Source organism: Hyla sarda, chromosome 9, assembly GCF_029499605.1.
Source record: "Hyla sarda isolate aHylSar1 chromosome 9, aHylSar1.hap1, whole genome shotgun sequence".
Classification (NCBI taxonomy): domain Eukaryota; kingdom Metazoa; phylum Chordata; class Amphibia; order Anura; family Hylidae; genus Hyla; species Hyla sarda.
In genome coordinates, this window is record NC_079197.1 from 67,809,099 (window position 1) to 67,834,756 (window position 25,658).

The 25,658-nt window shown below is 42.8% G+C and overlaps 1 protein-coding gene across 3 annotated transcripts in view; it reads right to left on the reverse strand.

Annotated features, from left to right (window-relative positions):
• Positions 1-25,658, reverse strand: part of CCNB3 (cyclin B3) — a 64,874-nt gene that overhangs the window by 19,723 nt on the left and 19,493 nt on the right. For 2 of the 3 annotated variants that reach the window (XM_056539553.1, XM_056539554.1), the window contains exons 2-7: positions 23,696-23,794; positions 15,461-15,544; positions 13,430-13,548; positions 2,797-2,908; positions 2,596-2,700; positions 1,958-2,050 (exon numbers count right to left, since the gene is read on the reverse strand). In XM_056539553.1, the coding sequence (XP_056395528.1) occupies positions 1,958-2,050; positions 2,596-2,700; positions 2,797-2,908; positions 13,430-13,548; positions 15,461-15,544; positions 23,696-23,794 (612 nt within the window). Of the gene's footprint in view, positions 1-1,957; positions 2,051-2,595; positions 2,701-2,796; positions 2,909-13,429; positions 13,549-15,460; positions 15,545-23,695; positions 23,795-24,866; positions 24,892-25,658 lie in introns of those variants that run through there. The other variant, XM_056539555.1, reaches the window with a different exon arrangement.

A 25,658-nucleotide genomic window follows, 5' to 3' on the forward strand; every position in this document is an offset into this window, starting at 1 on the left:
CTGATAGCAGCAGGCATCTCCCGGTTTATGACCCTGACCCAACCCGCGGGCCTGCATAATGTCCTCACCTGACCCGTGATGTACATGTATTTCATGGGTTGGGAAGGGGTTAAACCACGCCCCCCAAAATAAAAATCGGCAGAAAATTCACTCAGCCAAAAATGCTGAAAGGGGCATTTTCAGACGATAATTTTAAGTGGCCGAAATTTCAGTGCATCCCTATGTAGTACTGTACCTCAGTCCAACTTCAATGGATCTGAGCTGCAATACCAAACAACCTGTGGACAGGAGTGGTGCTGTTTTTTTTAACAAAAAAGAAGCAATTTTTCTAATCCTGGACAACCCCTTGTGTTCTGGTACTTGAGGACCAAGGGCTTACCTGTACACCCTAAATCCATAAGCGGCTTTGAAGGAAGGTGGTGCAGGGTCCCCTTACCAGCTACCTGCCGCTGATCACTGATGAGTCCTGGCTTAGCCAGGCTATATCAGTGGATCGCCAATCACACTGTTTAATGCTATGTCACGGCCACCTCTAAGTAGCGGGTCCCTAAAATAAAATGGCGCTGCACCGAGAAGCAAACACACACCAGTGTCCACAGAGGGAATGACCCACTGATGAATGAAGTGGGGTGGGATGATGAAGGGGGGTGTGTGGGATGATGACAAGGGGATGATGAAGGGGGGGGTGTGGGATGATGACAAGGGGATGATGACAGGCGATGATGATGAGGGTCTGGATGATGACAGGGTGATGATGATGATGAGGATGTTAATGACGGGGGTCTGGATGATGACGGGGGGGGGGGATGATGTATTTCCCACCCTAGGCTTATACTCGAGTCAATAACTTTTCCTGGGATTTTGGGTTGAAATTAGGGGCCTCGGCTTATCCTCAAGTATATACGGTATAAATTTCCAACCGCAAATATTTCGGATTTTGGTTTCCTGGTACATTTAATGTTAAAATGAAAGAGGTCATTAAAAAAGTACAATTGGTTGTGTAAAACCAAGCCCTCATATGGATCTGTAGTTGGGGGAAAAAAAGGAGGGAGAGAAAATGTGCAGGATTTAAAGGGGTAAATTGGAATAAAAAAAAAATTTTTCATAACAGGTGCCAGAAAGTTTAACAGATTTGTAAATTTCTTCTATTAAAAAATCTTAACCCTTCCAGTACTTAGCTGTTCTATGATCCACAGGCAGTTATTTTCTTTTTTTATTTCCTTTCTGCCTAACCACAGTGCTCTCTGATGACACCTCTGGACATTTTAGGAACTGTTCAGAATAGGAGCAAATCCACATAGAAAACCTTTCCTGTTCTGGACAATTCCTGACATGGACAGAGGTGTCAGCAGAGAGCACTGTGGTCAGACAGAAAGGAAATTCAATAAGAAAAGAACTTCCTGTGGATTATACAGCAGCTGATAGTACTGGAAGGATTAAGATCTTTTAATAGAAGTAATTTACAAATCTGTTTAACTTTTTGGAACCAGTTAAAAAAAAAAAAATATATATAAATAATAATAATTTCCAGTGGAGTACCCCTTTAAGATGGGGAAAAAAGAAACTGCAATATTTGAACAGATTCTGCAAACAGAGCTCCCTGAGCATCGACGCAGATGTGAACGTCCCCTAATTTTTCTGAGTTTTGCAAGTTCTGATGTTGGTGTGTAAGGCCAGGTTTCCTTTAATGCCAGTCTTTGTATACGGACTGACTATAGTATGTGACTGTGTTGTGGTAAGAGATTTCATCATTTGGGTCCGTTTTAGTGCTGCTGCACACTTTGAAAGGACATCCGGAACTGACTGGCAACAAGTATTAAGCTGCTTGATGGTTTGCAAGAGGTGAACACCCATAACATTTTAGTTCATTCAAGTAAATTGTGAAAATGATAAGTTAACACTTGTAGTGTAGTCAAAATTACTGTAGGAGAACAATAGTTTTCATGTTAGAACTAACCTGCACCTCCACCATCCAGTCCACAAGTATCGCTCTCATTTCTTTACTAATATCACCCTGAGACTCCATATAATTAGGCAACACAAATTTTTCCTATCAATATAATACAAAAGAGAGAAAGATGAAACAAAACATGGACTATGTATCTGGATATGAAGCAACAAGATAAGCGGGTGAGCAGGACAGCTGTTTAGCCTCAACCTGTTAATACTCCTTACACAATGAAATCAGATTCACTGCACAATGTAACAATTACCAACGCACAGTAATGGAAAGAAGCACATTGCCACATTCTTTTCCTGGTTCTGAGACTCATATTGATCAAAACTTTTGACTTGTCAGTGTGGAGTCAAAAGTTTTTTCTTTTTTAAATGACAGATCCCCATTTAAGTGTTACTGTCAACAGCTTAAGGGGGTAAAGTGAAGCTCATGGGCATGTAGGGATTTTTTTTTTATATATATCCATAGGCCTTTCCAACGCCTATTATAGATGGAGGTTCAAGTGCAAGGTGAGCATTACCCAACCAAGAGCCCAGGGTTAGAGAGGCCATCAACACTTATTCAACACCTAACTTTCCGCCAAATCCCAATGCAGGGCGCACACTGCCCCACCTGAGGAAACTGTATTTAAATCATACCTCTCTTTCTCGCATGTAAGTAAAAATATCCATAGCATATTCAGAGCTGCTAAATGGGTCATCCAAAGCATCTTTATCAATATCCTCCACATTCGGGGGTAAGGGCTGTGAAAATACAATAGTTTGTGTTATGAGATGTCTCCTGCAAGATTGTGTAGCACATTAACTTCCTTTTCTTAAATAACATATTAAAAAGAATACCTGTTCCAGAGAATTCTCCTCTTTTGGCTTAGGCTTAACTTCTTCATTGCTTACTTTTCCTTCTTTTGCCACCTCAACAGTTACATCTACAATGGTAACTTTTCTCTGTGCTCTTTAGTGAAAGCAAAATAAAGACATGAAGTTAATAAGAGAACATAAGGGACACATAAGTGAAACTCTTAGGCTGGGTTCACATCACGATTTGAACCTCCAATGCACAGATACGATTTTGGAAGCTCAAAACGGTTGAAATCGTATGTGTGCACAGACAGGTACAGAGCCATTAAGGTCTATGGGGCAGCGGACCAGATATTAGCCAGCTAATGATGACGATCGGGTCATTTTCTCAGCGCGTCCGATTTTTGACATGGACTGAAAATTATGGTCTGCCACGATTTTCAGTCAGTGTCAAAATTTGGATGAGCTTAGAAAATCAGCCAATTTGAGCTTCCAAAATCGTATCTGTGCATCAGAGGCTCAAATCGTGATGTGAACCCAGCCTTAATTATATAATAGTAAAAAATGTAAAAGTGAAAATGTTGGCCCTTCAAAAAGTAATGAGGGAAGAATAATAGAAGGTGTTGAAGAAAAGAAAATACATTGAACATGGTCCTCCACTGTATTCACAGTGGAAAAATATAAATAATATTAGACAAAGCACCAGTTTCAGATGGCATTCACCCATGTATAAGGGCAATTAAAGGACATCTGCAGCAAAAAAAAAACACTTATCCCCTATCCACAGGATTGGGGATAAATGTCTGATCGGTGGGGGATCCGACCACTGGGGCCCCCCAGGATCTCCCAAGCGGGGCTCCAGCATTGGCACACTGTGCGCCGGCTAATGCACATAGCGTCGAGCTCACCAGACATGCCCCCCTCCATACAGCTCTATGGGAGAGGTGGGCAGGCATGAACGCTGCATCCCCGCCTTTCCCATAGAGATACCTAGAGGAAGCGTGTCGGCCGCAGAGTCATGCTGTGGCTGGCACGCCTCCTGCAGGGGAGAGCCATGCCAGAGCCCCGTGCAGGAGATCGCAGGGGGTCCCAGCGTCCGGCCCCCTCCCCACGATCAGACACTTATCCCCTATCCTGTCAACAGGGGATAAGTGTATTTCACTGAAGATTTCCTTTAAGTAATGTGACTAGGCCTGCAACAAATGGTTAATTTGATTCTGATCGATTCGTTGCAGATAAATTAATTAAAACCGGGAAAACGGCTAAATTACCAAAAAAGGTTACTATAAAAATATGTACAGTAGGCATATAAAAACAGGTGAACATGGATTTATTTTTATGTTTTCACACTCTGGTTGGGAAACATTGACTAAGCATTTAAAGTGAAACTGTCACCTCGTACAAGGTACAGAGATGCAGGATCCATCAGTTAGGGCATTATGTGATCTGACAGAAGGTTCTTCTTCCTTACTTTACCTGCGGTTTGTGAAGTTATAGTCATGCTATCTTGTAATGCCAGTGAACAGTCGGAGGGGCTGGCCGACTCCTGCAGCGGCACGCCTCTTCCCCACCCTAAACCGCTGCCATCATGGAGCCCTGTACGTCAATCATGCAGGACCAGCAAAGTAAGGAAAAGGACCTTCTCTTAGATTGCATTACACCCTAACTGATGGTGCCTGCAACTCTGCACCTCAGACGGAAGCTCTGATTTGTTAATCGGTGCCAACCAATCAGAGCTCCCGGTGGGAAATATGACATCACAGCGGTCACTTTATATTTGTGGTGTCCCGGTATAGGACCTTGTCCTGTCCCTGTCTGAAGTCCCCTCTGCCAGAGACCCTCCATTTCCATAGGGCTCTCCTCATATAAATTGTGTGGATATATTGTTTAATGTATAGGAAATATAAATGAATAGGACCTTTCCCAGGTCATGTGATGTACCCAGAGTTCAATGAGCTTAGTCCAACCCCCTATTATATAAAGGGCTGTAGTCTGTAAATTCGCTCTTAGTTCCGGACTAGCAAGCAAGCACAATCCGCAAATCAGCATAACTTCATTCAATTCATCTAGGCCAAAGCCAGCAGCCACTAAAACCGTGAGTTATCAAGTTCAACCTATCAAATCCTGTGTGACTACTACCAGCTACAATCCCATAATTAGTAGCACTGTGGCCTGCATAAAAAAGCTCACTATTTCAAGTCACAGCAAAATCTGTGAGGAACCTGCATCCCGGTTCGCTCTGAAAGACTGCATAATTGTAAAGACTGTTGCATATAGTTAAAGTAAAGTTTTCCAGTCACTTCATAAAATCTGCTGTGGACATTCCGTTTATTATCCCTGCCGTTTGTGGGCCAGTTGGCGGCAGGAACATTACTATTAAGCAAACCTCACCCTGGCGTCACGACAACTAAGGGTTAATACCATCAGACCCTTCACTCTCTATTGCAACACCCCAGACACCACATATTCCTGTGCTGGGAACTGGCCGGGGAGCAGGCGGAGCACAGCGACACCCACAGAAGTGCAGTGCTGACCCAAAAAAGGAGTTGCAAATGTCATAACGCTGGTGTTATGACATTTATAATTTGTCTTTTGCTCAAAAACAAATTGGAGCTCAATTAACTGATGACTGGATTTGTTAACAGAATACATTTATAGATTTTTATCAATAATATTGATTGTTACAGATCTAATTGTGATATACCGTACCTTTATTTATCATATTTAAAGTGTACCTGTCATTATAAAATACTTTTTGCTTGTCAGAATCTGAGTGTTCAAACCCTGATCAATCACTAGAACGAGCTGGGAGTGAAGTGTACGGCTACAGTCCCATGGGACTATGTAAAATCAAATGTTTTATGCAAGGATTGTCCCATTTAATCCGTTCATGACCCAGCAAAAAAAAAAAAAAAATTCTATGGGTCAGTACGATTCCAATTATACCAAACTTTGATTTCTTTTCAATTTATGATAAAAATAAAAACTTGGGGGAAAGAGTTTGGTTAATGCCATGCTCTGACCTCAAACTTTTTTTTATTTTTATTCAACTTACAGAGCTATGTTGTGGTTTATTATTTGTGCAATGAGCTGTAGCTTTTAACAGTACCACTTTTGTGTATATGACTTTTTGATCACTAATTATTAAGTTTTTCTGGGACAAGAGGTGACCAAAAATGTGCAATTTTGGCGTTTGAAATGTTTATGCATTTACATCGTTCACTGTGCAGGATCAGCAACATTGTATTTTAATAGTTTGGACAATTAGACAGCGATACCAAATGTGTTAAATTTTTTTTTTTTTTACAGTGTTTTATTTGAAAAATGGGAAAAGGCTGGTCCTCTTGGAAAACACACCGCTCAATTAACTATGGGGAGAGGAAAAGTCACCGAGTTGCCCATAGCAACCAATCAGATCGCTTCTTTCATTTCTCACAGGACTTTTCAAAAATGAAAGAAGCGGTCTGATTGGTTGCTATGGACAACTCAGCAACTTTTCCTCTGGACAGGTTTTGATAAATCCCCCCTATATTCCTAACCCAGTGGCTCCTTCTTCTGATCTTGTTCATTCCCAACTTCCCTCTCTTCCTAAATAGACAGGATTAAAAAAAAAAAAAAAAAAAAAAAAACTAATACATGTCTAAACTGACCATGGGACCTACTTTGTTTTTGTTTTATTATGATTTATTTTATTGAAACCTGGTTGCTGGCGTTCACGGTCTAACCTATTAGCTATTTACCCTCACATGTACCTTCTGTGTATGATTTTCCATATTTTTGCGCTAGGATGTAATTTGTAAAAAAATAAAAAAATAAATAAATGATATGACACAAAAAAGGAATTTCTCCTGTGTGTATGTATGTATGTATGTATATATATCACGGCCGTAAATGTTGGCACAGTCACGGCCTTAATGTTGGCACCCCTGAAATTTTTCAAGAAAATGAAGTATTACTCACAAAAAATAAAATAAATAAAAAAAAACGATTACTGTAACACAAGTTTTGCGATACACGTGTTTATTGCCTTTGTGTGTATTGTAACTAAACCAAAAAAGGGAGGAAAAAAGCTAAATTGGAAATAATGTCACACCAAACACCAAAAATGGGCTGGACAAAATTATTGGCACCCTTAACTTAATATTTCGTTGCACACCCTTTGGAAAAAATTACTGAAATTAATCACTTCCTATAACCATCAATAAGCTTCTTACACCTCTCAGCCGGAATGTTGGACCACTCTTCCTTTGCAAACTGCTCAAGGTCTCGCTTATTGGAAGGCGCCTTTTCCCAACAGCAATTTTAAGATCTCTCCAAAGGTGTTCAATGGGATTTAGATCTGGACTCATTACAGGCCACTTCAGAACTCTCCAGCGCTTTGTTGACATCCATTTCTGGGTGTTTTTGGCGTATGTTTGGTGTCATTGTCCTGCTGGAAGACCGAAGATCTTGGAAGCAAACCAAGCTTTCTGACACTGGGCTGTACAGTGGGACCCAAAATCGGTTGCTAATCCTCAGCTTTCATGATGCTTTGCACACATTCAAGGCACCCAGTGCCAGAGGAAGCAAAACAACCCAAAAAACATAATTGAACCCCAACCATATTTCACTGTAGGTACTGTGTTCATTTCTTTGGAGGCCTCATTACGTTTTCGGTAAACAGTAGAATGATGTGCTTTACAGTGTCCTTACGTCCCAGGTATGCCCTGTGTTCTGGACGGGGTTAAAGGGGTACTCCGCCCCTAGACATCTTATCCCCAATCCAAATGATAGGGGATAAGATGTCTGATCGCGGGGGTCCCGCCGCTGGGAACCCCCGCAATCTCTCCTGCAGCAGCTTTGTCATCAAGTGCATGGAGCGAGCTTCGCTCCGTGCCTGAGGTTCGTGACGTCACTGCCCCGCCCCCTTAATGCAAGTCTATGTGAGGGGGCGTGTCGGCCCCTGCATTGCCAGTCATCTGGCACAGACTGAAGCTCACTCGGTGCACCAGATGACAGGGGTGCTGTTAAAGAGATCGCAGGGGTTCCCAGCGGCAGGACCCCCATGATCAGACATCTTATACCCTATCCTTTGGATAGGGAATAAGATGTCTAGGGGAGGAGTACCCCTTTAAGCAAAGTCACTTCCTCCCAGCACTTTATGGTGTAGCACAGCCGCGTGGGAGGAAGCAACGCAACAATGCCCGAAAGGGTGCATGCCACAAGGCTAGGCACGTGAAAAGCTAATTTCTTTCCATTTTATACCCAATGTTCAGTCTATGAATATAAAAAGGAGATATTTGTACTCACCGTAAAATCTCTCTCTCGTAGCTCTCATTGGGGGACACCGAACTGATAGGTATATGCTCTTGCCACTAGGAGGCGCTGACACTAAGAAAAAAAGTCGGCTCCTCCCTGGCAGGATAACCCGCCCACTGGAAGTGAGGAAACCAGTTTTGTCACAAAGCAGTACGAGAAGCCAACAAGAAATATGTTTGAAGGACCCTAGAAAGGAATCCCGGAGAAACAACTCAAGAACCGGAAAGAATAATCCGGAAAAAGGAAGAAGAAATGGGTGGGTGCGGTGTCCCCCAATAAGAGCTACGAGAAAGATTTTACGGTGAGTAGAAAAATCTCCTTTTCTCTGGCGCTCTTCATTGGGGGACACCGAACTGATGGGACGTACCAAAGCAGTCCCCTAGGGTGGGAAAAATACAACCACCGGAAAGAAGGGATCAGTCCCAAGACTGAACCCCAGAGTCCACGGGGTCCGTGGACGAGCCCCCAGGTCGGAGACAGACCAGAACCAGAAATTGAGCTCCCAGAAGATCGCCTGACCAGGAAGAGGGACTAGGACCCCAAGGAAAAGGCCGACCTCTGGGGGGGACCAGACGAGAAATCGATATGTCAGGGTCACCTGGAAAACAAACAAAACCCCAGAGGAGTAAGGAAAAGCTGACGTCCGCTAAAAGACACCGGATGACCACTGCATAAAGGAACATGAAGAAGAGAAGGAGTGCAGTAGAGAGAAAAAATGCCCCGTCTGATGGGCTAGTGGTGGAGTCTAGGTCGAAACAGAATACATGCCCAAGATCGGAACCAGCACCAAGGGTGAACCGAAAAAACTGCCTGAAAAGAAGGCACGCCACAGCAGCCAAGGACAGAGTCCTAGCCAAGGACCAGAGCACTCTGAAAAAACATCCCGCCAGAATGGGAACGGAGGGGGGGGGGGGACAAAGGAGAGTGAGATGTGAAACAGGCGGCGTAGGGAGTCATGCAGACCACCACCTGGTCAACAGATATGGGTCCGGAGTAGACCCCGAGCCGGTCCGTCGACACCACGCAAAACAGCGGGGTACCGAAGCTCCCTCCGCAGATACATCAGCCGGGTGATTTAAGCCAGGTGATGTAGATCAGTACAGATATGGGCCAGAGAAGACAATGAGACCCTCCGACGAACACCTCGCAGAGTAGTGAGGTACCGGAACTCCAACCGCAGTAACTTCAGCCTGATGGGTAACGGACGGTTGTAGGAACCACGCAGACAACTGACTGACCAACAGGAATGATTCAATAGCAGATGATGGGTAGTTCCGTCGGCACCTGCACAAAAGCGGTCGCCGACACACCCACTGCAGAGATCTCAGTTGATTGATGCACAACATGAGGTGTAGACCCACAGGTAGACCCATGTCTGGCTCACTGGTATGGGTCCACAGGAGATAAGGGGACAACCCATCGGGCACCTCAAAGGAAAGAGGCACCAGAAGTACAACCACAGATTCGCCAGCCAGTAATGGTATGGGAAACCATGCAGAGAACTACTGGCACAGGTTAATATAGACAAGGAGACGGTCCGCCTGTACCTCGCAGTAGAGAGGTACCAGAAATCCAATGTCAGCCGTGTGACGGGTGATTGCAGGAAACCATGCAGAGAAATGTCCGACTTACTGGTATGGGTCCATAGTAGACAGCAAGTCATCCTGTCAGTACCACGCACCGCAGTGGGGTACCGGGACTCCAGCTGCAGATATATCAGCCGTTTGCTGTGTGACAGGCGGTGTAGGGAACCATGCAGACCAATGTCAGGCTTACTGGTATGGGTTAGAGATGAGCGAACTTACAGTAAATTCGATTCGTCATGAACTTCTCGGCTGTTGATGACTTTTCCTGCATAAATTAGTTCAGCTTTCCGGTGGGCTGGAAAAGGTGGATACAGTCCTAAGAGACTCTTTCCTAAGAATGTATCCACCTTTTCCAGCCCACCGGAGCACCTGAAGGCTGAACTAATTTACGCAGGAAAAGTCATCAACTGCCGAGCCGAGAAGTTCGTGACGAATCGAATTTACTGTAAGTTCGCTCATCTCTACTATGGGTCCATAGTAGACAACGACTCATCCCATCGGCACCTCGCCCAGTAGTGAGGTATCGGAACTCCAGTCGTAGGTACATCAGGCATATGATGTATGACAGTCGGCATAGGAAACCATGCAGACAACTGTCTGGCTTACTGGCATGGGTCCATAATCGAGAATGGAACACTCCATCGGACGCCTCACACAGTCGTGAAGTATCGAAACTCCAGTCATAGGTACATCAGCCATATGATGCATGACAGATGGCATAGGAAACCATGCAGACCTATGTCTGGCTTACTGGTATGGGTCCATAGTAGATCATGGAACCCTCCATCGGATGCCTTACACAGTAGTGAGGTACCGAAACTCCTGATGCACCAGCCGTGTAATGTATGACAAGCGGAGTAGGTAACCATGCAGACCACTGTCTGGCTTACTGGTATGGGACCATAATAGACATGGGACACTCCGTCGGACACTTCCAACAGCAGTGAGACTGGAGCTGCAGCCGCAGATACAGCAGCCGAAAATGTATGACAGGCGGTTGAGAAGGCACCTCGCACCAGCAGTGGGGTACCGAGTGTGAGCCGTGGAAGCAGCGGCCCAAAAAGAGGGACAGGCAAAACTACTGTCCGCACATGAAAAAAAGGTCTATTCCATGTTGGAATATACACATGAGGACTGTGTGCGGGATGAGGGTATCCGGAGCCCTAGCCGCAGAAGCTATAGCCTGTGGAGAAGGGAAAACCACAGAATGACATGCCAGGAACACCCCTAGGATGGGTGGGCGGCAGACCTGACAGATGAGGAATCTAGAAAGAAACATGAACGTACGCCAGGGACACAGAGGAACTTGCTCATTGCGTGGACCTCAGCGGTGGAAGGGAACATATCGCCGAAACAGGACCCCCTACACCAAGGGAACATAAGTCCCATGTAACAGCCCACCTTGGCAGACTGTAATACAAGTGTTGGCCACAAGAGGGAACCAAACACCAACAAATGGTCTGAGTGACCAAGAAAACTGTACTTTTTTTTTTCTTCTAATTACCCAGGGTACACCGCCAGGCGCTGATTGTTGGCGAGATGGGGTTAACGGGTCACTCTCATCCAATGCGCCGTGCCCCTAGCTCGCATGTGGGGGATCAGTCGGCAACATGCTCCTGTCAGCCAACGCTAGAAAAAATAAAAAAAAGGAGAGAAAAAAACTAAACTTTAAGCCTTAATCTAGGAAAATATTAAAAAGAAAAAACCACAAGGTCTGGGGAGCTCCCCAAAACCATGTCTGGCCTCCTATGACACTAGATAAAAATGGTTTTCTCACTTCCAGTGGGCGGGTATATCCTGCAAGGGAGGAGCCGACTTTTTTTTCCTAGTGTCAGCGCCTCCTAGTGGCAAGAGCATATACCCATCAGTTCGGTGTCTCCCAATGAAGAGCGCCAGAGAAATTAACTCCATAACCGCAATTGCACATGAGCTGCCAGGTTTTTCGCAGCTCAAATCAATCACATTTTATGTGAGAAACACCCCTTTTCACTGAAGGCCATGCACATTTCCGGGTTTTTCCGAGAGTTTTTTTGCGCCACAAAAAACCCTACAAAATCTACTCAAAAAAGCCTTAGTAAACGAGGCCTAATATTTGTATTTTTAACTCCTTGGTGCACCCTGACTATGAAGCGTGCTCAGGAGCTGAGCGGGTTTCATACTCGGCGGCTAACGGCTGTAATCAACAGTTGGGACTCATCAATAATAAGGGATAGATATCACACTGATGTCTGTCATTTAATGCTTTAGATGGTACCTAAAATGACAGGTGCTGGGTGTTTGGGGGGCAATCACACGCCCTTTTTCCCCAAAACACAAAAGAACAAACATATTTGATATCGCCACGTGCAGAATGGTCTTCACTAGTAACTAGTATTTATGATCCTATAGGGCAAACAGCGTGAATGTTAAAATAGTTTAAATTTTTAAGTAGCAAAAGAAAACAAAGCCTAAGAAATAGTATTGATCTACAGAATAAAACTAACATGTCATTTAATGTAAATTGCGTTAAAAAATGTAATCCCTTAAACCCTCAGGTTTTTTATTTTCAATTTCCACCCTACAATTTTTTGGGGGGGATTTCTCCATAGATTTGTGGTATAATGTGATGTCAGTACAAATTACATTTGGTTCTGCATAAAACAAGCCCTCACATGGCCCTGGAGATTGAAAATTGAAAGAGTTATGGGTTTAAAAAAGTGAGGAGAAAAAGCAAGGAAAACATAATAGTGAAAATGCTCAAGGGGGATAAAAATAAGGCTGGGTTCAAAAGTAGTATTTTGGTCAGTATTTTTAGCAAAACCCAAGAGTGGAACCAACACGTAGGCGCGGTCATAGTGAAGGGGGCACCAAAGCAACCCTTCCCACTCCAGCCAAACACAGCTTTTCACTAATGTTTTCCCAGAGCAAGAGCAAGGGAGCTGTCAGCAGCGCTTAAAGTACTTCACTGGAAAACATGTTTTTATTTGTATTTTTATTATTTAAATCAACTGGTGCCAGAAAAGTTAAAAAGATTTGTGAATTACTTCTATTTAAAAATCTTTATCCTTCCAGTACTTTTCAGCTGCTGTATGCTCCACAGGAAGTTCTTTCTCTTTTTGAATTTCCTTTCTGTCTGACCACAGTGCTGTCTGCTGACATTTCTGTCCATTTTAGGAACTGTCCGGAGCAGGATAGGTTCACTATGGGGATTTACTCCTACTCTGGACAGTTCCTAGACAGAGGTGTAAGCAGAGAGCACTTTTGGTCAGACGGAAAGGAACTTCCTCAGGAACATACAGCAGCTGATAAGTACTGGAAGGATTAAGATTTTTAAATAGACATAATTAACAAATCTGTTTCACTTTCTGGCAGCAGTTTATTTATAAAAAAATAAAATGTTTTCCAGTGGAGTACCCCTTTAACCGACAGATGTGAGGGTTCCTCTGCACCCAGTGTAGTCTTCTGAGGCAGGAAATATTATCTGCAACCTCTGATACTGTGTTGCTTAATTGGTTAATCGGCTGCAGTTCCCCAAGGGGGAACAACTTACCTGCTGCACCTCCAGGAGAGAAATTTATAGTGCCGGTCTTCACACTTCCACCTCATGTGCCCCCCTCATGCTAAAATGACATCCTGCATACAGTGCCATTTAACCTAAGGCCAGTCCTGCACATAGAAAAATTTGCATATATTTCAATTTTCCTATGTTTTGGACACCCTTCTGGTTTGCTAAAAATACTGAACAAAACCCAGATTTGAAGTAGTGTGTATAGTAGTGATGTTGGGACCATGGAATCAACAGACCAACTCACCTCTTGATGTTAATTTCATTGTTTTTCAGGACTCCGGTTACTGCTACATTTCTTGTCTTCTTCACAGCAGCTTTCTGTCCATCTTTCTTCTTTTGAATCAGTTGCTGATTTTTGTTAGCCTGTAAAAATGATATATGTTTGGTAAAAACTGCAAAAGCAAAGCAACACAAAATATTCAATGCCTAAAATCCAAATTGGCCCTTAAAATAAAAATCAGACAAGCGGTATTACAAGTCAGTAATTTAGATTTGGACAACCAGTCAGTAATACTTTGGCGCAAACTCATAATTTCCCTTCACTTTCCCAATAACAGGTCTGTCACCTATCATATGGAGAGCGTGAAAGCCTGACTAGGATCAGAAAAATGTTGCCGTTTTCTCTCAAAAACAGCATGACTCATGGACCAAGTCTGGTATTGCAGCTCAGCATTATTAGGGTTAAGCTGCAAAACCCCAAATGACCAGTAGGTGTGGCATTATTATTATTATTTTTAATTAGCCATGTTTTCCTCATCCGAGACAACCCCTTTTGTTCAGTTTAGGTTTTATACACCTCAGGCAAAGTGAAGATGAAACCTGCAGGGAAATTAAAAGCAAAACAAAACTTTGGGAAGAAGAATGTAGGACTTGTAGGGGGATGAGACAGAACACTTCATATATCAGAAAAAAAAGTTAAACAAGATATACAGTATATAACATCTTCTTTCCCAGCGCCCGGGCTGCCAAAATAAAAAAACTTTAACTCACCTTCCTACATTCCCCCGTTGCAGATATATTGGGTCCGGTTCGTCCGGTGCTGCAGGTCTTCTGGCTTCTGTAGGTTCGGAACATCACAGAGCCGTCAGCGTATCGCCGGCCGCAGCGATGTCCTGCCTTGGCTGGTAATAGGCTGAGCACAGTCATGTAAAGAGCCGGCCAGAGCTCCTTACATGACAGTGCGCTCAGCCTATCACCGGCCGAGGCAGGAATATCGCTGTGGCCGGCGATACGCTGACGGCTCTGTGACGTTCCGAGCCTACAGAAGCCAGAAGACCTGCAGCACCGGAGGAACCAGACCAAATATCTCCGCAACAGGGGAATGTAGGAAGGTGAGTTAAAGTTTGTTTTATTTAATTTGGCAGCATGGGCACTGGGAAATAATTTTTTTTTATACTGCATATCTCCATTAATAAAAAGCGATTAAAAAGTCCCATCAAAGCTGAGAAAAAAAAAAACAGATTATGGTGCAAAAATTGAGCATCCTAGAATACAAAAACATAAAAGCGTTTTAGGGGTCAGAGAGCATACACATTTTCATACAAAAAGTTATAATGTTTAACAAGTAGAAAAGACAAAACCTATGTAAATTGAGTATCATTTTAATCAAAGGAAACTACATAATTTAGATAATGTGTCATTTATAAAAAAAAAATCATAAATGCACTGCGTAGAAACAAAAGTCTCCAAAAAGAACAAAATGGCGGGTTTTTTACTGTTCAATTTTGCCCCACAAGTATTTTTTGGGTTTTGCCATAGATTTTGTGGTAAAATGATTGATGTCATCACAAAGTACAATTTGTGACACAAGCACTTATATGGGTCTGTAGGTAGAAAATTTTAAGGGGTTCTCCGATGCTTAGACATCTTATCCCCTATCCAAAGGATAGGGGATAAGATGCCTGATCGCGGGAGTCCCGCCGCTAGGGATCCCCGTGATCGTGCAAGCGGCACCCCGTTTATAATCAGTTCCCAGAGCGAACACGCTCCGGGGACTAATTATAAACGGGGTGCCGCGTGCAAGATCACGGGGGTCCCCAGCGGCGGGACTCCCGCGATCAGGCATCTTATCCCCTATCCTTTGGATAGGGGATAAGATGTCTAAGCACCGGAATACCCCTTTAAAGCGTTATGGCTATTAGAAGGGGGAGGAGATAAAAACTGAAGTGCTAAAAAAAAAACCAATGTCTAAAGCTTATGAAAACTTTGCCAGTACTTTCTTGTTAAAAACCCTAGTCAGAATGGTGAGAGAATAGACAATCTAATCCATACTTACATTGGTGATGTCCCCAAATGCAGATCTCTTCTTTGCTGCACCCTGTGGGGATGATGGCGAGCGCTTTGTTTGTACACACTCCTCCTGTTAAAAAAATAAAAAGCTGTCAAGAATTATAGCTAAATGGGTCCATCTTGGGTAGAGTCACAAGTGCCATATTTTGCTGCTTATTTTCTGCACTCTTCAAGTGGTAGAAAAATATGCAGCAGCAAGTATGCAGCATAATACGCGTGACCCTACTCTACCACTCCAAAGTTGGTTTGCTGCATGATCTAAATAAAAAAAGACTGAATTCCCATCATGTTAGGGAGCAGAGCAGTGACGCTGGCTGTCAATCACATTGCAAACAAATAAAGCTGATAGTAAAGGCCCGACCGACCTAAGAGGAAAAGTTTAAAGAGTACCGGTCATGAAAAAATACTAATGTATTACAAAGAACTTTGTAATTGCATGTGTTTAACCCCTTAAGGACCAAGCCCATTATGACCTTACAGACCAGAGCATTTTTTGCACATCTGACCACTGTCACTTTAACCCCTTAAGGACTCAGCCCATTTTGGCCTTAAGGACGCAGCAAATTTTATTTTTAAGTTTTCATTTTTTCCTCCTGGCCTTCAAAAAACCATAACTCTTTAATATTTTCATCCACAGACTAGTATGAGGGCTTGTTTTTTGCGCGACCAATTGTCCGTTGTAATGCCATCACTCACTTTACCATAAAATGTGTGGCGCAACCAAAAAAATACTATTTGTGTGGGAAAATTAAAAAGAAAACCGCAATTTTGCTAATTTTGGAAGGTTTCCTTTTCACGCCGTACAATTTATGGTAAAAGTGGCATGTGTTTTTTATTCTTTGGGTCAATACGATTAAAATGATACCCATGATAACATACTTTTCTATTACTGTTGCGCTTAAAAAAAAAAAAAATCACAAACTTTTTAACCAAATTAGTACGTTCAAGATCCCCCTATTTTGAAGTCCTATAACTTTAATTTTTCCGTATAAGCAGTGGTATGAGGGCTCATTTTTGCGCCGTGATCTGTACTTTTTATTGATACCATATTTGCTTATATAAAACTTTTAATAAATTTTTTATAAATTTTTTTTGGAATAAAATGTTATAAAAAAGCATCTATTCTGGACTTTTTATTTTTTATTTTATTTTTTTTTTTTACATTCACACCGTTCACCGTACGGTATCATTAACACTTTATTTTAATAGTTCAGATATTTACACACGCGGCGATACCAAATATGTATATAAAATATTTTAACACTTTTTGGGGGTGAAATAGGGAAAATAGGTCAATTTAAGTTTTTATTGGGGGGAGGGGGTTTTTCAAATTTTTTTATTTTTATTTTTTATTTTTTTACACTTTAATAGTCCCCATAGGGGACTATTTAAAGCAATCATTCGATTGCTAATCCTGTTCAGTGCTATGTACAGGACATAGCACTAAATCAGGGTTATCGGCCATCTTCTGCTCTGGTCTGCGGGAAGGCAGATCAGAGCAGAAGACTCCCGGAAGATAGCAGAGGCAGGTGAGGGGACCTCCAGCTGCCGTGCTGGATGATCGGATCGCCGCGGCAGCGCTGCAGGCGATCCGATCATCCAATTAAGTGACCTCGATGCTGCAGATGCCGTGATCGGTATTGATCACGGCATCCGAGGGGTTAATGGCGGACATCCGCGGGATCGCGGATGTCCGCCATTACGGGCAGGTCCCTGGCTGCGATCAACAACCGGGACCTGCCGCGCATGATCCGGGCATCGCTCCGATGCCTGCGGTTTTGCTTAGGACGTAAATGTATGTCCTGGTGCTTTAAGTACCGCATCACCAGGGCGTACATTTGCGTCCTTCGTTGTTAAGGTGTTAAAGGGGTACTCCGGTGGAAAACTTTTTTTTTTTTTATTAAATCAACTGGTGCCAGAAAGTTAAACAGATTTGTAAGTTACTTCTATTAAAAAATCTTTACCCTTCTAGTACTTATTAGCTGCTGAATAATACAGAGGAAATTATTTTCTTTTTGGAACACAGTGCTCTCTGCTGACATCACGAACACAGTGCTCTCTGCTGACATCTCTGTCCATAGCAGCATATGTTTGCTATGGGGATTTTCTCCTACTCTGGACAGTTCTTAAAATGGACAGAGATGTCAGCAGAGAGCACTGTGCTCATGATGTCAGCAGAGAGCACTGTGTTCCAAAAAGAAAATAATTTCCTCTGTATTATTCAGCAGCTAATAAGTACTAGAAGGGTAAAGATTTTTTAATAGAAGTAACTTACAAATCTGTTTAACTTTCTGGCACCAGTTGATAAAAAAAAAAAAAAAAAAGGTTTCCACCAGAGTACCCCTTTAACGACCCTGGCATTTTCCGTTTTCTCATTTTCAATTTTTCCTCCTTAACTTTAAAAAATCATAACTCTTTAAAATTTTCACCTAAAATTCTATATGATGGCTTATTTTTTGCGTCACTAATTCTACTTTGTAATGACAGTCATTTTACCCAAATATCTGCGGTGAAACGGGAAAAAAAAAAAATCAATGTGCGACAAAATTTATGAAAAAACTATTTTATAAGTTTTGGGGGCTTCCGTTTTACGTAGTACATTTTTTTTTGTAGGAAAATTTATACTTTTAAAATTGTCATTTTCTGAGCCCTATAAAACTTTTTTATTTTTCTGTGTTCAGGGCGCTATGAGGGCTCATTTTTGCGCCGTGATCTGAAGTTTTTAGCGGTACCATTTTTGTTCTGATCAGACTTTTTGATCACTTTTTTGTGGTATAAAAAGTGATCAAAAATGCGCTATTTTGGACTTTGGAAATTTTTTGCACGTACGCCATTGAACGTGCGGTTTAAAAAGCGGTATTTTTTTTTTTATAATTCGGACATTTCCGCACGCGGCGATACCACATGTTTATTTTTATTTACACTTTTTTTTATTCTTGGAAATGCCGGGTGATTCAAACTTTTATTAGGGGAAGGGATAATTGAAAGGGTTAATTTTTTTTTTTTTTTACACTTCTCTCATGTAATATTATAGCTCCCATAGGGGGATATAACATTGCATGTACTGATCTTTAACACTGATTGATGCATCCCCATAGGAATGGATTAGTGTTTTCGGCAATTGATTGCTCAAGCCTGGATCTCAAGCTTGAAGCATTCAATCGAACTGCAGGAAGGAAGGTAAGAGACCTTCCTCCTGTGCTACAGCTGTTCGGGATGCTGCGATTATACCGCGGTGATCCCGAACCGCTCCCTGAGCTAGCCGGGCACTTTTACTTTCGTTTTTAGCCGCACGGCGGCAGGTCCCGGCTTCACTATGACACCGGGCCTGCCGCGATATGATGCGGGGTCACCGTGTGACCCTGCGTTATATCGCAGGACCGGGACTCGGCATAAGTTTACGCCCTGGGTCCTTTTACTTATGAATTTGATTCAGAGATAGTTTTTTCGTGACATATTCTACTTTAATATAGTGGTAAATTGTTGTCGATACTTGCATAATTTCTTGGTGAAAAATTCCAAAATATCATGAAAAATTTGAAAATGTTGCATTTTTATAACTTTAACGGTCTATTCACACGTACAGTATTCTGTGCAGATTTGATGAGCAGGATTTTCTGTTGCAGATTTCAATGTAAACTGAACACAGCTTGAAATTCTGCACATCAAATCTGCGCAAAATACTGTACATGTGAATAGACCTCTCTAAAGCTCTCTGCTTGTAAGGAAAATGGACATCACAAATAACTTCTATATTGATTCACATATACAATGGCCGGCATTTATCATTGTAGGTGTAAGTGAAGGATTTTTATACACCTATTTTTGTGTGCGTTTTATTAAATGGTCCCCAGAGCATTTGATAAATTATGTGCAGGTCACATTTTCTGAAATTTCTCTCTTCACATATACCAAAAAGCTAAGCCAAGTCTGGGCTGGTGTAGTTTTAGAGACTTCAGTGGCTTTGCGCCTTTTCACAAAAAAGGCGCAGTTCATAAAACCCTTCCATATCGTGTGTATTGCCAAAAATCAGTGGATTGCAACTCAAAATCATTAGAAATGTGTAAACCAAAAGGCGGAAAAAAGGAGCAAATAAACCATGCTTGTGCCTTTTTTGCGCCTTTTCTAGACACAAAAAAAAAACAGTCTAAAGACAATGATAAATGTCAGCCAATATGTCTTCTTTATGTTTGCATCATAAAATTGACGTGTTTTTACTTTTGGAAGACAACAGAGGGCTTCAAAGTTCAGCAGCAATTTTTCAATTTCTCACAAAATGTTGAAAATCAGAATTTTTCAGTGACCAGTTCAGTTTTGAAGTGGAATTGAGGGGCCTTCACATTCAAAATACCTCACAAATGACCCCATTATAAAAACTGCACCCCAATTTTTACCGAGTAAGGAAATACCTCATATGTGTATGTCATGTCCTCTGTGGGTGCACTAGAGGGCTCAGAAGGAAAGGAGTGACAGTGGGGTTTTGGAGAGCGAGTTTTTCTGAAATGTTTTTTTTGGGGGGGCATGTCACATATAAGAAACTCCTATGGTGCCAGAACAGCAAACCCCCCCCCCCCCCCCCAACATGGCGTACTATTTTGGAAACTACACCCCTCAAGGAACATAAGGGGTACAGTGAGCCTTAAAAGGAGTAGTCCAGTGGTCACCCAGTGGTGAACAACTTATCCCCCAACCTAAGGATAGGGGATAAGTTTGAGATCGCGGGGGGTCCGACTGCTGGGGCCACCTGCGATCTCCTGTACGGAGCCCTGACAGCCCGCTGGAAGGGGGCGTGTCGACCTCCGCACGAAGCGGCGGCCGACACGCCCCCTCAATACAACTCTATGGCAGAGCCGAAGCGCTGCCTTCGGCAATCTCCGGCTCTGCCATAGAGATGTATTGAGGGGGCGTGTCGGCCGCCGCTTCGTGCAGAGGTCGACACCCGCTATCTGGCCAGAGAGCCGGGGGCCCGTACAGAGAGATCACAGGGGGCCCCAGCGGTCGGACCCCCCCCCGCGATCTCAAACTTATCCCCTATCCTTAGGATAGGGGATAAGTTTTTCCCCACTGGACTACCCCTTTAACACCCCACAGGTGTTTGACAAATTTCCGCTAAAGTTGGATGTGAAAATGAAAAATTTTATTTTTTTCACTAAAATGATTGTGTTCCCCCAAATTTTTCATTTTCACAAGGGGTAATAGGAGAAAAAGCCTCACAAAATTTGTAACCCCATTTCTTCTGAGTATGGAAATACCCCATATGTGGATGTAAAGTGCTCTGCGGGCAAACTACAATGCTCAGAAGAGAAGGAGCGCCATTGAACTTTTAGAGAATTGGAACAGAAGTTGGGGGCCATGTACGTTTACAAAGCCCCCATGGTGCCAGAACAGTGGTACCCCCCATTTTGGAAACTTCACCCCTCACAGAATTTAATAAGGGGTGCAGTGAGTATTTACACCCCACTGGTGTTTGACAGATATTTGGAACAGTGGGCTGTGCAAATGAAAAATTTCATTTTTCATTTTCACAGACCACTGTTCCAAAAATCTGTCAGACACCTGTGGGGTGTAAAGGCTCACTGTACCCCTTAGTAAATTCTGTGAGGGGTGTAGTTTCCAAAATGGGGTCACATGTGGGGGGGGTAACCACTGTTCTGGCACCATGGGGGCTTTGTACACGCAAATGGCCTTCAATTTTGGACACATTCTCTCTCCAAAATCCCAATGGCGCTCCTTCTCTTCTGAGCATTGTAGTGTGCCCGCAGAGCACTTTACATCCACATATGGGGTATATTCTTACTCAGAAGAAGTGGGGTTACAATTTTTTTTTTTTGGGGGGGGGGGGGGGTATTTTTTTCCTATTCTTCCTTGTGTAAATGAAAAAACATTTAGGGTAACACCAGCATTTTAGTGAAAAAAATTTTCTTCTCATTTTCACATCCAAATTTGACGAAAATTTGTCAAGCACCTGTGGGGTGTTAAGGCTCACTATACCCCTTGTTACATTCCGTGAGGGGTGTAGTTTCCAAAATTGGGTCACATGTGGCTATTTATTGTTTTGCATTTATGTCAGAACTGCTGTAAAATCAGCCACCCCTGTGAAAATCACCAATTTAGACCTCAAATGTACATAGTGCGCTCTCACTCCTGAACCTTGTTGTGCGCCCGCAGAGATTTTACGCCCACATATGGGGTATTTCCGAACTCAGGAGTAATTGCGTTACAAATTTTGAGGGTCTTTTTTCCCTTTTACCGCTGGTGAAAATTAAGCTAAGTATGGGGCAACATCAGCATGTTAGTGTAAAAAACTAAAAAATTTTACACTAAAATGCTGGTGTAGACCCCAACTTTACCCCAATCTCCAAAAGGAGAAAAAGCCCCCCATAACTTGTAGCGCAATTTCTCCTGAGTACGGAATTACCCCATATGTGGCCCTAAACTATTTCCTTGAAATACAACAGGGCTCCAAAGCAAGAGAGCACCATGCGCATTTGAGGCCTATTTTGGGGGTTTGCATCCGCCACCAAAATACCCTACAGCAGAATTTCCCAAACAGAGTGTCTCCAGCTGTTGCAAAACTCCCAGCATGCCTTGACAGTCAGTGGCTGTCCAGCAATACTGTGAGCTGTTTTTTTTTTTTTTATCAACAGCTGGAGGCTCCATTTTGGAAACCGTGCCATACAAGAGGTTTTTATATATATATATATTTTTTTTTTATGGGGGTAGTATTATGGGAGTAGTAGTGTACTATTTTTAGGGTACATTCACATGGTCGGGTTTACAGTGAGTTTCTCCCTGGGAGTTCCAGCTGCGGCGGAAAATTTGTTGCATTTCAAACTTGCAGCAGAAAACTACGCTGTAAGCCCGCCCCTGTGAATGTACCCTGTACATTAACATGGGGGGGGAAAGAGGGCAAACCTCCAGCTGTTGCAAAACTACAACTCTCAGCATACACTGACAGACCATACATGCTGATAGTTGTAGTTATGCAACAGCTGGAGGAACATTGGTTGCGCAACACAGAGTTTGTTACTTAATTCAGTGTTTTGCAACCAGTGTGCCTCCAGGTGTTGCAAAACTAGAACTTCCAGCATGTACAGTCTCAGTGCATGCTGGGAGTTGTCTTTTTGACACAGCTGGAGGCACACTGGCTGCAAAACACTCAGTTAGGACACAAACTGTTTCACAACCAATGTGTCTCCAGCTGTTGCAAAACTGCAACAATCAGCATGCATTGACAGTCGAAGGGCATGCTGAGAGTTTTAGTTTTGCAACAGCTGGAGGCACACTGCAACAACTCCCAGCATGTCCTTTGGTAGTCTGTGCATGTTTGGAATTGTAGTTATGCAACAGCTGGATGCACACTTTCATAGAAAAAAGGTGCCTCCAGCTTTTGCATAACTACAACCCCCAGCATTCACAGACTACCAAAGGGCATGCTGGGCGTTGTTGTTTTGCAACAGCTGGAGTTCCAGCTACAACTCCCAGCATGCTGAGAGTTGTTGCTAAGCAACAGCAGGTGGTGTACACGCCTCACCTCCTGTTGTATACTGCCACCTGCACTCCCAGGACAATCGCCGCTGCTGCCACCGCTTCTGCCAGACCAGGGAAAGGTAGAAGACCCCCCCGCTGGCCCCGATCTCTGCCCAGCAGTACATTGATTGATCATGAGGTGGCATGGGGGGGGGGGGGGGGGGGGTTCCTAGGGTTGTGTGTCTCAGTACCCCCCTGGGCATCCTGGCCCAGTCCCTGCCCGAATTTCCCACAGGCTCATAGGTACGCCCTGGGTCCTTAAGGGAAACTCCCCCTTTTTTTTAAATCAACTAGCTAGAAAGTTAAACAGATTTGTAAATTACTGCTATTAAAAAAATCTTAATCCTTCCAGTACTTTTTAGGGGCTGTATTACTACAGAGCAAATGCTTTTCTTTTTGGATTTCTCTTCTGGCACTACCACAGTGCTTTCTGCTGACCTCTGCTGTGCATTTTAGGAACTGTCCAGAGCAGCATATGTTTGCTATGGGGATTTTCTCCTGCTCTGTAAGCACCAGCACATAAGACCCTACCCTAAGAGACTTTACTACAGCAATTATGTTATACAATATACATTGAAAAACTGAGAAATTGGGTCGAGAAAAATAATGGATAAGGCTTGAAAAGTGCCTTAAGCCTTGTTTGCAAAACTACAAAACAAATTTACTAAAATATTGTTGGAGACACCATCACCTTTACAGGCTGAACAGTCTCTGCAGAAATAGTCTTTCCTGTGCGCGAAACTTTGGATAACACTGGCCGGGAATGACGAAGAGGCAACATCTTAGGGCACTGGAAAAGAAGAAAAATGTTTATTGCATTAATTTAAGACCTCAGGAACACATGGACAGTGCAAATTTGCTTCATTATATGTTGCTTTGTTTAAACACACACAACAATATAAACTTTTAACATGTGATAAATTGGCAATCACTGCTAAGTAAAGAGGCAAAAGTGTTCAAGCAAGCTACTTTGGAAAAAAAAAAAAAAATTATATTCACTAGCTGAAAAGCCGCAAAATATTTGACAATTGTATACCAAACCAAATGTTAAATTCCCCATGTTGAGTTTTTTTGTGCTCTAATTATCACTCTGTATTTAATTTTAACCCCTTAATTTTAACCCCTTAACCCCTCATTTCTTCCTCCTTGCCCTTTACATCCTCAGCTACAGGAATCAACTGATGGCCGCCTGGTATGGCGTGGGCATGAGTCAGGAACCCGCGCCATACACTGTTAACGGCACAAGGACGTGTATACATGTCATTAGTCTAACAGGTTAATTGGAATTTGTTACATTGAAAATACAGGCATCTACTTAATCTATCCTAAGTATAAATAGCCAACACAACAAATAACAGCTATGTGAATAAGTGAGCATGGATATACAACTGACAATCATTGATTTGGACCAGCTGCTTGACCAGCCTATTTAGTCCCAAACATTTATAGGCGTTATCCAGCAGCAGGAAAACAGTACCACATCTGTCCGTAGTGTAGATCGTAGAGAGCAGCAGCGGTGACGTCACTAATCTACGCCCATGCTGCTTTCTACTGGGTCCCGGGAACAGCAGCGGTGACGTCATTAAGCGCCGCCCATGCCCCAAGCCGGTGCCCGGAGCTGGAGCTAACGGAGGAGATCCCCACCATGGACCGGGACAAGGTAAGTACCATTGTCATCAGTGTCACCTGCATTACCTGTCGGTACCAACAGGTTAGTGCAGAGAACACTGGTGACAGATTTCCTTTAAAACCATATTTTTATTTCAGTAATTAAAAGACATCACACTATATTTGAAAAGGAGGAAACAATTATGCCGTAAACTGCTCTGTCACAATATATGCAAAAAAATAATTAAACTAACAAGGAAAAAATCTACATGAATGGGGGAGATTCATCAAAACCTGTTTAAAGGAAAAGTCAACCAGTTGCCCATAGCAACCAGCTTTCCTCTTTCATTTTGAAAAGGGCCTGTGAGAAATGAAAGAAGCGACATGATTGGTTGCTATGGGCAACTGGTTAACTTTTCCCCTACACAGTTTTTGATGAATCTCCCCCAATATGTATGATATAAAATAGGACACTTGTCCTTATTTTATATCATACATAGTGTGTTTTAGATTTTTCCTTGTTAGTGCCTTTTTTCCCCCCCCCATATATTGTGACAGTGCTTGTTCTGGCATAGTTGTCTTTTTTTCATGTGATGTATGTATTTTGGTGTATCTTGATAAAAATAAATGTATGACTCCATATCAGCATGGCTTTATGAGATATCGGTCCTGTCAAACTAACCTGATCAGCTTTTATGAGGAGGTAGGCTCCAGACTGGACCAGGGGGAAATCGCTGGATGTCTTATATCTGGATTTTTCCAAAGCATTTGATACGGTGCCACATAAAAGGTTGGTGTATAAAATGAGAAGGATCGGGCTGGGCGAGAATGTGTGTAAGTGGGTAAGTAACTGGCTCAATGATGGGAAACAGAGGGTGGTTATTAATGGTACTTATTCTGATTGGGTGACTGTTACTAGTGGGGTACCACAGGGGTAAGTCTTGGGTCCTGTTCTATTTAATATATTTATTAATGACCTTGCAGAGGGGTTGAATAGTAAAGTAGCAATCTTTGCAGATGATACTAAACTCTGTAAAGCGGTAAAC